General features: G+C 44.2%; 1 protein-coding gene across 4 annotated transcripts; it reads right to left on the reverse strand.

Moving 5' to 3' along the window:
* Positions 1–657: 657 nt before the first annotated feature.
* NSMCE1 (NSE1 homolog, SMC5-SMC6 complex component) lies at positions 658–11,731 on the reverse strand. 4 transcript variants are annotated; one of them, XM_072120395.1, is made up of 8 exons: positions 11,422–11,731; positions 7,599–7,716; positions 5,683–5,804; positions 5,503–5,580; positions 4,221–4,367; positions 2,956–3,072; positions 2,081–2,201; positions 658–923 (listed from the first exon to the last, which is right to left on the reverse strand). In XM_072120395.1, the coding sequence occupies exons 2-8, from the start codon at positions 7,708–7,710 to the stop codon at positions 814–816; spliced, it is 807 nt and encodes a 268-aa protein (XP_071976496.1). In that variant the 5' UTR covers positions 7,711–7,716; positions 11,422–11,731; the 3' UTR covers positions 658–813. The 4 variants fall into 4 exon arrangements, with proteins under 4 accessions (XP_071976496.1, XP_071976493.1, XP_071976497.1 ...); XM_072120392.1 differs by lacking the exon at positions 11,422–11,731 and adding an exon at positions 9,162–9,315; XM_072120396.1 differs by lacking the exon at positions 11,422–11,731 and adding an exon at positions 9,110–9,130.
* Between the last annotated feature and the right edge of the window lie 1,602 nt (positions 11,732–13,333).

Genomic DNA, 13,333 nt, shown 5'->3' on the forward strand with positions numbered 1-13,333 from the left:
ACAGTTTGCTACAATGTGTCAGTGTAGGTAATACTGTACAGTATATACAAAATCAAGATGATGTTGAACATAACATGTGTCTGCATACACCAACACAAACAACTAACCCTATATGCAACATCACCCTCAGTCTGAAGAGTATTCTGCTCACACAAGATCATCTAGACTAGAAATAATTGCAATCTCTAGTAACATGATCCGTTATTTTTTTAATACCATATTTGTTTCAGTCACTAAATAAAACTGCTCCAAGTCAGGACATATGATGGAATATTACATGCATTTACTGATGGCAAAAAAGGTTTTGTGAAATGGTGCTCAAAATACTTGTAGTTAAAGTCTAGCTACACCCCTGACACTTTGTGCTTTCATCTCTCACTGTTTTAAGACTTCTGTTTGCAGTCAGTGAATGTGAATTTTCTTGTTTTAGGCCAAAAACCTGCTCAAACCCAACGGTTCTAACAGCTGAATCAAATATATTAGTTACAGGGCTGAGAATTAACAAAAAATGTAAGGAGTTTGTCTAATAATTCACCCTCCAGTGGACATAGCTGCAGTACTAGACGCAGGAGAAGAGAGGCGCTGTTCCTGGAAGAAATGATACTGTATATTAGATAACTGCTTTAGGGCTGTAGTAAATCATCTCCAGTCTGGATCTTATTATATCTATTACTTTATTAAGCTGTGAATTATTGCAAAGTAATAAAAGAGGTGAAGTTTTACAAAACTTTACAAAAAAAAAAAAGAAGTAAAATGGCAAAAGTAATTTATCTCTGTACAAAATATCACAAAAGATCACGTCACAGGGTGGTGTTAGGAGCGTCTCGATCTGGTGGAGGCTGCGACGCTGATCGCTTTCCTCTGTCCTGCTCTGGTTTCCTTCTGGGAAGTGGAAGGGACGGGAGAATCTGTTTGTGACAGCCCTGAGAAGTACAGAATCAATCATTATTATTATTATTACTACTATGATGATCTTATACAATGTTCCTCCAGCTTTCTGTGGGTTATCTACAGCTCAGGTGCGTCCAAAAAGAATTGGTCTGGGCTGCACAATTAAGCCACTAGTACTCAATAATACATTAGTACATATTTATGATCGTTGCATCAAGACTTCATCAAATCATTTTCTTTATGTGTCCATACAATTTTCTTCCAGCAGTTATTCCTTTCCACTCTCCTATACACACTTGGTGAACATGTACTTTCAATAGAGAGGAAAAAAAAAAAAGTTAGGAGGACCTGTCACCCAGAAATTCATCACTAAAGTAAGCATCTCCTAGTGCTAAAACAAATGCAGCAGTGTTACAATGATAGCGTTATGGGAAACCTATGATAACGCCATCTAACACTGGTGTGGAGTACAATAGAAACGCCGGACTGCTCTCAAAGCGGTCCGGCGTATTCATGAGTGGGTGGGATAAGGGGCGGTGACTGCCACATGACACCGCAGTCACCGCCGAGCTATGGAGCGATCGGGGCAGTCCGGGGAAGAGGCGGCGCCTCGGACTGCCCCCTTATGAATACGCCGGACTCCTTTGAGAGCGGCACAGCAATTCTATTGTACTCCGAGGTGGTGTTAGATAGCGTTATCGGAGGTTTCCCACAACGCTATCATTGTAACACTGCTGCTAGCACTAGTAAGCAGCTCCTAGTGCTGAATTTCTGGGTGACAGGTCCTCTTTAAAGAGATTTCACCAAGCTTGATTTTTATCCCTTATGTACAGGATTGGGAATAACAACAGATGGATCGCCACCAATGACAAGAATGTAAGTCCGATTCTTACGAGACGATGGAGTGGCATGTTGAGCCTGTATCCATCCACTCCACACAATACTGTTCTCAAAGATAGGGAACAGGAGCCCTGGGATACATGACAGCTGTGTTCTGCAACTTCTAACACTTCGTTAGTATTAAATGCTCCATCAATTAGTGAGAACAGGACCCTGGTCTCCCACGCCTGGGACCTCCCCTAAGCTTTTCATGACCCAGGTACATTCCTTCGTACCTACACCACAGATGTGCGCTATATGTTACTATAAGTCTCCAGCACACAATAACATTCAGAACTAATGCTCTTACTTGGAATTTCTTGCGACCACCCTTCTGCACACTGGGGACAGCGAGGCTCTTCGTGTCCTTTAAAATACTTTTCCACGCAGGTTAAATGAATCTTGATACCGCAGTTATCACAGACCTGACCCTAGAAAGGTAAAATGGAAAAAAAAAAAAAAATTAGTTGGCATATTAATTAACGCAACATATATAAATAAAAATTCCATAGTGATCTGCAGCAAAAACCTGATGAAATTCTTCAGTAAATATAATTTATCAATCTATTTTACTGGACTTCGACGTGAATTCTGTAACAATCCATATAACTTGAATGGAAATGGGTTTCCCACAACGTTGTTCGCCTGCTACTAACAATGTTTCATCAAAGTAGAGAATTAGCCTTGTGATATCTGCTGCTCAGCCAGACTGCTACCTATGTTGTCCATGAATCGCCACGTCTTATCTCATAGATCATGGGGACACATGTCTTTGTTTCAACTGTACTTCGTAGCTATATACAGGCAGTCCCCGAGTTACATACAAGATAGGGTCTGTAGGTTTGTTCTTAAGTTGAATTTGTATGTAAGTCGGAACTGTATATTTTATAATTGTAATCCCAGCCAGAACTTTTTTGGTCTCTGTGACAAATGGATTTTAAAAATGTTGGATTGTCATAAGAATAAATATTAACACTAAAGCTTCATTACAGACACCTGTGATAACTCTTAGAGCTGATTATTGTAGCCTAGGACTAAAGTACAATAAGTTACCAATATCCAGAGGTCCGTTTGTAACTAGGGGTCGTATGTAAGTCGAGTGTTCTTAAGTAGGGGACCGCCTGTACAAGACTTGACGTAGTAGTAAAAGATGTATCTCTGAAGTAATATCCAGCAGGGTGTTACCTGAATAGCAACGTTGTGGCAGATATTACAAGTTTTCACCATGTCCTGGTACGTGCTCTGTATGTAATGCTCCATTTCCATTAGACAGCGAGTGTGAAGGCTGTACTCTCCGTCTCTCTACAGATCAAGACACGGGGAAAGAAAAATGCAGGAATTATTTCATACCAGGACATTTTGCTCCACCACTACATGTGGACGATTCATATAGATTCTTAAAACATACAATATACAAGCAAGCTTCCTCTTCTTTATATCCACATTTACATTTGAATGTGTTGGTCCTACTCTGTGTAATTAGTTTGGCATTTGTACATTCTTACCCATATGCTAAAATTTGTTGTGGGCCATTGTATCTTTATAATATCCTGGGGTTAGGACATACACAGCTTTAAAGGGTTGTTCAGAATTTTAAATTTATGGTTTTGCCTCGGGATAGGCCTTTGATATGTGATTGGTGGGAGGCTGACACCCATGATAGTATCATAGTATATAAGGCTGGAAAAAGACGCAAGTCCATCAAGTCCAACCTTTAAGAATTAAATAAATGTTCTGCACGAGCACAAGTTTGGGCCTAAGGCTGGTGCCACACGTGGCGCTTTTGTCTGCGTTTGCGAACGCAAACGCAGACAAAGTCGCGCCCACCGGGGCGGGCCTCGGCCCGATCGCATCGGCGTTTCTATGGAAACGCCTGCGATCGGGAACGAGACGCCGGTGTTTCGCGTTAAATTAACACGAAACACCGGCGGCTCGTTCCCGATCGCAGGCATTTCCATAGAAACGCCGATGCGATCGGGCCGAGGCCCTCCCCGGTGGGCGCGACTTTGTCTGCGTTTGCGTTCGCAAACGCAGACAAAAGCGCCACGTGTGGCGCCAGCCTAACACAACACACAACCAGGTGCTGTATTTGCAGGATCAGCTCTGGTGCAAGGGGCTACATACAACATGGAGCATTCTGCCTCCAGATACATGTATAGTATTGTGCACTGTGCCCTAAAAAGCCCCCCTTTCTAAACAGACAATGATGCAAGGTCAGCAATGTACAACAATGAACAACCCATCTAATGTTATGCCCAATGTGAATGAATGGGGTAGGTCGCTCATACCCCCTGTCACTCCATGCATTCCCTAGCAAAGTGCCCCAATATATTGGTCGATTCTATAAACTGGAAAGAAGCAGAAAACAAATATGATGACATATTTTACCATCTAATCTCTATGCATGTGTTATGTCAGGTGAGGTAGGTATCCAGCAGTGTGACACTTACCTCAATAAGCCACTTGTCTTGCACAAAATTCTGCAGTAGTTGTTCTACCTCTTTCTTCTTCATTTTCTTGCTTTGGAGTTGGTCGGCCAGGTTCAAAATATTTGTTGAAGATGCAAATCCGTTATCGGAGTCTATGATCAGATCCATCTGCTCAGGAGGGTGTGATAAGATGGACAAAAGCAACACAGAATTATCTTCTCAAAGACTGCTAACAGGTTTGTTCACACAATGGTAGTTAAAGAGGACCTGTAACCTGTAAAAACTGCACTACTAAAGTAAGCAGCTTCTAGAGCTACAACAGTCCCGCCAGTTATCGGAAACCTCCTATAATGCTAACAGACACTGCTGCGCTGTACAATAAAAACGCCGGACCACGATGTAAGCAGTTTGGGGGTATTCACAAGGGAGTGGTCCGAGGCGCTGCTTCTGCACCAGGCTTGATGCGGCAGTCACCGCCCCAGGCCCCGCCCCCTCATGAATACGCCAGACCACTTACTGCACGGTCCGGCGTTTGCAGCGTATGGCACGGCAGTGTCTGCTAGCATTATAGGAGGTTTGCAATAACGTTAGCAGTGTAACACTAATGCGTCTGTTGTAGCACTAGGAGAATAGGCACATGATGATTTATTTTTGAAGAGTAAATCACAATCTATGCTGGGGAAGACACCCAGAACATCAGCAGCCAATCACTCCTGCCCCCACTTTCAGGGGGTGGGGGAGGACCAGGACGACGTATACCACTATAAATACGTTTAGTGTGACCAATTCACCAATACATTAGAAAGATGATTGAGAAATTTGGATTGTAGCTTCCCTCCTGGGTGCCCACAGTAAGAGCTCCAAGTGCCACAGGGTTTTTCCTTAAGACGGAGTTAAGGACGAGGGAACAAAGAAATAGAAGAAGCTACAGAACGCCAAATAATAAGATGAAGTTCAAGTCTGTAATTCACTTTGGCATAAAAGCGACGTTTCAATTTGCTATGAATCTTTGTCAAGCATCTTCATCTTATTCTCTGCAGTTCTGTAGCTTCATCTATTTCTGTTTTGGGTTGTAAACCCTAGCACAAGGATTATCATCTGTGTGCACCCGCTACAATTTTTGTTTCCAGTGGATGTAGATGCTGGGGTTTCTGTCCTTCCCTTTTATTGCTTTATCATGAGGACAGGGGACCGCAAGTCCCCATACAGTGCAGTGATGGTGCATGGCCTGACCAGGGAGCCATTCGCTTCTCCATCACCAATCATTCTGATCAGTGACTAACAACATCAATACAGATCTCACCGCCTTTCTAAATAGTTCCAGTTCATTTTCAGCATAATCCATGGCCATTTTCGTGACTTCATTTTCTGCAATGTTCACCTAGAGAAGATAGAAGCATAAGGGAAGGTTTTATTAGACAAGAAACGCAGGCAGGACTGTATCTACAGATTAGCTGAATGTGACACCAGAAACTCAACTTACCAGAGAGTAATATCTTCTGCCGTCATTTTCATCCGTCCCCTTCCTAATCTGCATAAACAGAGGCTGCAGATGTTTATTGATAACGTCCACAAAATCGTCCAACTTGTCGTGCACGTAGTGAACTGAAACAAGAATTTTTTATTTTTTTTTTTACAACTGCAAAAAACTTTCTCCACTACTATTGCTGCTGCAGATTCCAGGCCTTGTGCCGTACGGTAGTGGCACACCACGTGTTGGGAAATCTGCTGCATAACACAGTCCCATCATCCCAATCATTGTAGTATTTAAGTGGTGATTTCACAGCGACATAATAGATGGATCTTCGACATCCGGAATCCTCAGCAATAAATTACACCCGATGGAAAACCTGCAGCAGAACTATTGCACCATATGGATGTGATCTGCATAAATTACATCCACTTTGGTGCTAATGTAATGTAGTACGGATGATATATAGCCTGTGTCTGAGTTTTCAGTTTGAGTGGTTTCTGTGTGTTGTATCCACATACAGGTGGCTACAATGGGTAAGTACCTAGAACAGTGGTGGCAAACCTATGGCACTGGTGCCCTTTCTGTGGGCACCCAGGCCGTCATGCCAACAGAGAGTTTGCCAGGCAGGACTCAAAGCTTCCTCCTGTGGTCCAAGACAGCCCAGGATGTGCCATGCTCAGCGCCATTTTAAAGCAATATCCTTGGCTGCCAGCAGTACAGCAGGAGCAAGAAGGTGTGGATAGAGAGAGATGGATTGTCGTTGGAGCTCCTGCTCTGGGTCCCCTGGAGGGAAGCTTACATCCAAATTTCTCCTTCATCTTTCTATTGTATTGGTGAACTCAGGACACCAATACAATTAAAACCTGTGATACTGGAGGGATCAATAAATTACTACTTTGTCATGTTGGCACTTTGTGACATGTAAATGAGTATTGGTTGTAGTTTGGGCACTCTGTCTCCAAAAGCACGGTGCAGCACGTGTGCTGCACCGTACCGCTCCCGTAGGGCGCCATGCGCCCATTGACATCTATGGAGGCCGTATATCGACCGTATATACGTCCTCCATACGTTAGTGTGAATGTAGCCTTACTCATAGATCCAGGTACCGTGACTGTGGTAATCTTCTTTTATTTGTTATCCATGGCCTCCTTCCTTCTAAAATCATATTTTAAAACTATGCCAATGTGCCATAAGGGCTCCTAGGGGTGTTACCAGAGCCCCTACTTGCTGCAGATACACAGGCTGTCAGTGTTACACCGTGCAGGATCACTTCCCCCCTCCCACTGTGTGCTGAAACTTCCAATGCTGCAAAGAGATTACATCGGGCAGAGGGAGAGAGTAGTGCCGAGGGAGCAGGGTGAGACAGTGTAACAGCCTGTGAAGCTGCAGCATAAAGGGGCTCTGGGGGGCATTACTCAAGTTCATTAGCATATTTTAAAGGGAAGGAAGGAGGCCATAGATAACAAATATAAGAAGATTTCCACAGTCCTGGTGCCTGGATCTATGAGTAATGTCCATGGCTATTCATGATGGATTTTTATGGTAGATTTCCTTTAAACCTACAGGCACACCCCAGCTAACGTACAAGATAGGTCCCATAGGTTTGTTCTTAAGTTGAATTTGAATATAAGTCAAAACTGTATGTATGCGTTTTATAATTGTAGATCCAGACAAAAAAAAATTTATTTGCCCCAGTGACAATTGGAGTTTCAAAATTTTTGCTGCAATTGGACCAAGGAATATCCATAAAGCTTCATTACAGACATCTTACAGCTGATCATTGCAGCCTGGGACTATAGTAACATCCAGAGAGCTTCACCAGAGGTCACAGTGGGCAGAGGGGTCCGTCTGTAACTAGGGGTTGTCTGTAAGTCGGGGACCGCCTGTAAATGAAATGCAAGCAATAAAATACCCAGTGGCCTCACCTTTATGAACCTCGCAGCAATGTTTGTGTAATTTTCTCACAGCAGAAGCTTCCATTATCCCGTGAGACATGAGGATTTGAAGAAATCGCTGGTGACTTTCACTGATGGCCATTCTTTACTGCGGAATAAATAGTGACAGAGAATCATCAGAATGGATAGGATTAGGACAGCCACGGGCCCTGGGGTGTATGAGTATTATAGTCCCTACAAGTCTGGAATCACTTCCTACATATGGGACTAGGATCTGCTTCTTTTAGAATGGAGGATGTGTCAGGACCTTTGTAGGAACTTCAAAGGTCCTGAAATGTCTTGTGTACTGAGAGCAGGAACAGATGTAGGAGGATTTCAGGGGTGATGGTCCTTCTCAGTATAAAATAAGGTGGGTGGTTTGGGGGTCCATGGACTAATGCCCAAACCATTTCATCGACTATTATCATCCACTACCGGGTCACAGGTATCTAATAACATCATCCGTACATTATGGATACGAGGAAACTTCTTAAAGGAAGTAATTCTCCATAGCAACTATAGCTAGTTCCATCAAAATATTCAATCATTATTTCCGGCGGTGAACGTGTTAACAGAAAATAAACGCCCAAATGTCCCAATTGCCACTTCACAACATGTACTAAGAGCCTACAGTCCCCAAAATGGTAGAAGTCAAGTCATCAGCTTGACACCTCACAAAGGTCCTTACAGTGAAGTGCGAAAAAAAGCCTCAGAATACGGAAAAACTGAGAAATTTCTCTTTCATACAAATATATATATATTGAAAAATCCTATATACATTCGGTATCCGTGTCATTGCCAAAGACTATAGGGAAGGCATCACATGGAGCGCAAACTGAACGCCGAAGGCAGCAAAAAAAAATGGCGCGAATGGGACCTCCCGATTGTAGACACGTTCAGACCTAAGCACCTGCATTGGGAAGAAGCTGGGGAATGAAAGAAGGTCCTCCCTGCGCCGCGCGAATTGCGTTTCTATGCGCAGTGTGTGAACGTGGTGTTAGGCCGCAGTCACAACGCAACGCTAACGCACAGGGGGAAGGTCTCGGCCCGATCACATATGCGTTATGGGTTATCGATCGCATGCATTTCATCACATATGCGATTGGGCGTTATGAACGCAACGCTAGTGGAACATGTGACCGCGGCCTTAGGCTGCGGACATTTACGTCGATTCCGACTATGGCGACGAATTTGCTGCATCAGGAGACAAAAAATGAAGCTCACATTACACCCTGGATGGGACATTATGTGGAATCCGTAAATCACGGCGCAGGGTGACGCCACCGTGAGGTCCCACGGGCACAGGAGCGTTGCTAATGTTAGCCGCTGTATAGGATCCAGGGGTTGTCCTTAGCAATGCCCCAATAACAGCCTTACCCTGCAATCTGAGCTCCTTAGAGTGAAACATATGAGCTTAGTGTAGATACTATGTACTGTATATATACACATAGTATATCATACATAGCACATTATTACTGCCCTGAAGGCCGCACACCCCGCACCCCAATAACGCAGCTTGCCCCCTGCTATAAGTACAGACAGGTCACACACTACCGGAAACTGGCGGGAACGAAGGGAAACGAAGAGCCGTCACAAACTCCGCGTCGTCCGTACTGCGCAGGCGCAGGGATGAGCGCACAACCGCGCATGCGTCCTGGCTCTACAGCGAAGACAGCTGAGTGCGGTTTACGAATCACGCGCTAGAGGGCGGCATAACACCAGAAATTGCCGGTGTGATAATGAGTGCGGGTAGAGCTGTATAAATCACAGCTCCAATATTTGGGGAGCAATAAGGTGACAGGGGTGACTGTGTCTGGAACACACAGTGTGGGATATTGCTGTGGGATAATATACAGTCATGACATGAGGATTTCACTAAATGGGACTGGATTGCAAAAACGCAGCACAGAGTCGCATACGCTTTTATTAGAAGCAAACAGCAATATACTGTCATCTGATGGGACACCCAGCCTTAAAGGAAACCTATCATCAGAATAGAGCCCCTCCATGCTGCAGATTCACAAGCCGTTATACTGTCAACCGTCAGCACTATCCCCCGCCCTTTGTCTGAAGTAATCTAACAGTGGGGGGAGGTTCTCCCTCCTGCACAGTGTAATAGTCTGTGAAGCTACAGCAGAGAGATGCTCTGGTAATGCCCCCCCCCCCAGGAGCCCTTCTTGCTCAATAGCACCATTTTAAGAGTTAATTCTAGAAGGAAGGAGGCCATAGATAACAAATATAAGAAGATTACCACAGTCACGGTGCCCGGATCTATGAGTAATGTCCCTGGTTTATCCATGCTTGGTATTCATGGTAGATTTCCATGAACCCTTCCATTAACCAGTTTTGGTCTTCAGGACACGCCCTTTATCTTGTTTTTTTTTCTTGTTAAAATTTCTGAAAGACGTTATGTTTTTAAAACATTTTCCACATATATCACTGGTTGAGGAAGTTTTTTCATGAAGCACACTGTTCATTTTGATTGTTACCATTATTCTGCGCTCGGTAAAGTTCAGGCGATACCTGATTTACCTAATTTTGTTTGCTAGCGCTTTACAAGGAAACATTTCTAAAATCATTCGTTTTTCTATCGCAATCTTTGTACAGTTGGAAATGTAACATTTTTCAACCGATGGAACTAGTTGAGGCCTTTTTTTTTTAACATAATTATGATTCGGGCAACTTATTTTTAAAAGAGTGGCCAACCCCTTTAAGGTCTCCTCACAGGATGCACATGATGGGGCACATTTACTAAGGGTCCATTGGACGCATTTCCGTCGGGTTTCCCGAATATTGCCCTGAATTGCACAGGGGTTTTTGGTACATGCGATCGGATTTTGGTGCATCGGCGCCGACTTTCAAGCGACACAAATCAGGGGGCGTGGCCATCTGACAACCCGACTGATTCGGACAAACTGCTCAATTTAACAAACCAAATTGTGTCGCAAGATTAGCACTCACATGCACCGGGAAGAAGAAGGGGAACTCCGGCGAACCTGAGCGGTGGAAACGACACATGCAGGAAATTGGACGCACAATCTAAGTGAATCGCGGCAGCTCCGAATCCTCGTCGGACATTCCAGAACCACGGCGTCAACGGGATGGGTAAGTAAATGTGCCCCGATGAATTCCAGTATATGAGACATAAACCTGCCCTGTGACCTCTCAGGATATCACAATGTTTAGACTCCTACAGGGAGATTTATCACAAGTTTCTTAGAGCAGGCCTGTTCTAGTTGCCCATAGGAACCAATCAGAGCTCAACTTTCATTTTCCCACAGCTGTTTATAAAATTAAAGCTGAGCTCTGATTGGTTTCCATGGGCAACTGGAACAGTTTTACCTCAGAAACTTGATAATAAATCTCCCCCCTAATGATCAGACACGTTACTTCTATTCCATAAGTATAGGATTAGTCTTTTATGGGACAACCCCTTTATAAAAATGTCATTTTTAATTAAAAACAGCAGCATATACATGTGCAACATCCCCCACCGGGGCCTAGCCTTAAAGGGGAGGTCTGGAGACAGCCGGGGCCCGCGGTACCGGAGTGGCTGGCGGTTGCGGCCTAAGCACGCTATTGTCACGGTGCTTGGTACGGGGGAACCGGAGGGCTGTCCGACAGCCTGGCAGGTCTCCAGCAGGGTGGTGTTGGCAAGAAATGATGAGGGAGAGGCTGCTATAGCGGATCTCCCTGGGGCAACCCCTTAATGTCCCGAGTGTAAGTCTCTGGGTGATGGACAGGGTGCCCGGTGATGAAGGCAGCCGTATTAGCAGGGACCAGACGGAGGCAGAAGTTGAAGCAAACAACTTACAGTTTATTGCAACCGGCAGGAACTGCAGAAAACGAGCCTTTAACAGGTAGGTAGGGTGCCGAGATGTGATTTGGAGGGAGCCTCAGGAGATAGTTCACCAGCCTGGATGTAGAGGGCAGGCTGGGTGGCAGCTGTGTCCTTATAGGAAGCTTCAGCTTGTCCTGTAGAGCTTCAGGTATCACCCTTGAAGGTAGGAATGATACCTCTTTCCTCACTACACTACTCTAGTCTAATAGCTCCACTCTTCAGAGGCAGGGGCTAGGCTCTTCCTGCTCTGGTATGGGCTAGACAGAGATTTACTCACTCACTCACTACATAGACTGAGAGACTTCTCTCAGTCTAACTCTCTAAGAGTGCTCCAGAACATTCTGGGCCAGAGGTTTTATTACCTCCCTTTGGTCAGGTGGTGGCTGCTCCTCCAATCACATCTCAGCTACAGAGCACAGGATGTAACACAGACATTGGTTGACATAATTACATCATACATTAACATCTGCCTTGCCAGGCAGGATTAACCACTGCAATTTCCCCTTGATCCTATAAGGACCATGTAGTGTAAGGTGGTGTTACCTACAGGTGGGACGTATTCGCAAGCACTATCTCGCCATTGCATCGGCGAGGGTGTTGCACATGGAATATTGTTATATTGGTACAGGCACTGACGCTTTATGCTAAATTACAAAGACAAATCCCCCCCCCCCCATTGCCTAATTGGCAGGTTATAAACCTTTCTTGTAAACTTTAATGTCCCTTTCAGCCCAAACTACTGTAACCCAAACCTCAAAAAAGTCCCCATGTGTATTTTACATGTATCTGAGGTTCTTTCCTGTGTTGATATTTTTTGTGCTTTGGTTCTTCTCTTTTTATGATATCATTTCAGAAGTGGCCATACCCCGGGGAGCACATGAGGTACAGGCTGAAAGTCCCATTCATAGGCCACAGATGATGTGTATAAGATTATATAGGGATTGAGAAAGTTAGACCCTGCGAGGAGTTTTCTGGATACATTGAAGTGCCTGGTGAGGGGGGCTGTATATAATAGATCCATGGGGGCTGTATATAATAGATCCATGGGGGCTGTATGTAATAGAAACATAATGGGGTTGTAAATATTTAAAATATCAGGGGGATGAATATAAAATAACTATGACAGGGCTGTTTGGGATGATAAACTAGGGAGTATATTAGTTAGTTTTTGAATTTTGAATGCTGCCACATGAGTTCACTGCAATGGGGCCCACTAAGGCTCTATTTCCCAGGGGCCTACTGAAACCTGTGTACTGTGACATCACTGTGTGTATTATCCCTGTACTGTGACATCACTGTGTGTATTATCCCTGTACTGTGACATCACTGTGTGTATTATCCCTGTACTGTGACATCACTCTGTGTATTATTCCTGTACTGTGACATCACTGTGTGTATTATGCCTGTACTGTGACATCACTGTGTGTATTATACCTGTACTGTGACATCACTGTGTGTATTATCCCTGTACTGTGATATCACTGAGTGTATTATCCCTCTACTGTGACATCACTGTGTGTATTATCCCTCTACTGTGACATCATTGTGTGTATTATCCCTGTACTGTGACATCACTGTGTGTATTATCCCTGTACTGTGACATCACTGTGTGTCTATTGTCCTTGTACTGTGACATGAGTGAGTGTATTATCCTTTTACTGTGACATCACTCTGTGTATTATCCCTGGACTGTGACATCACTGTATGTATTATCCCTGTACTGTGACATCACTGTGTTTATTATCCCTGCACTGTGACATCACTATGTGTATTATCCCTGTACTGTGACATCACTGTGTGTATTATCCCTGTACTGTGACATCACTGTGTGTATTATCCCTGCACAGTGACATCACTGTGTGTATTATCCCTGTACTGTGACATC

Source organism: Engystomops pustulosus, chromosome 8 (assembly GCF_040894005.1).
Source record: "Engystomops pustulosus chromosome 8, aEngPut4.maternal, whole genome shotgun sequence".
In the NCBI taxonomy this organism is placed as follows: Eukaryota; Metazoa; Chordata; class Amphibia; order Anura; family Leptodactylidae; genus Engystomops; species Engystomops pustulosus.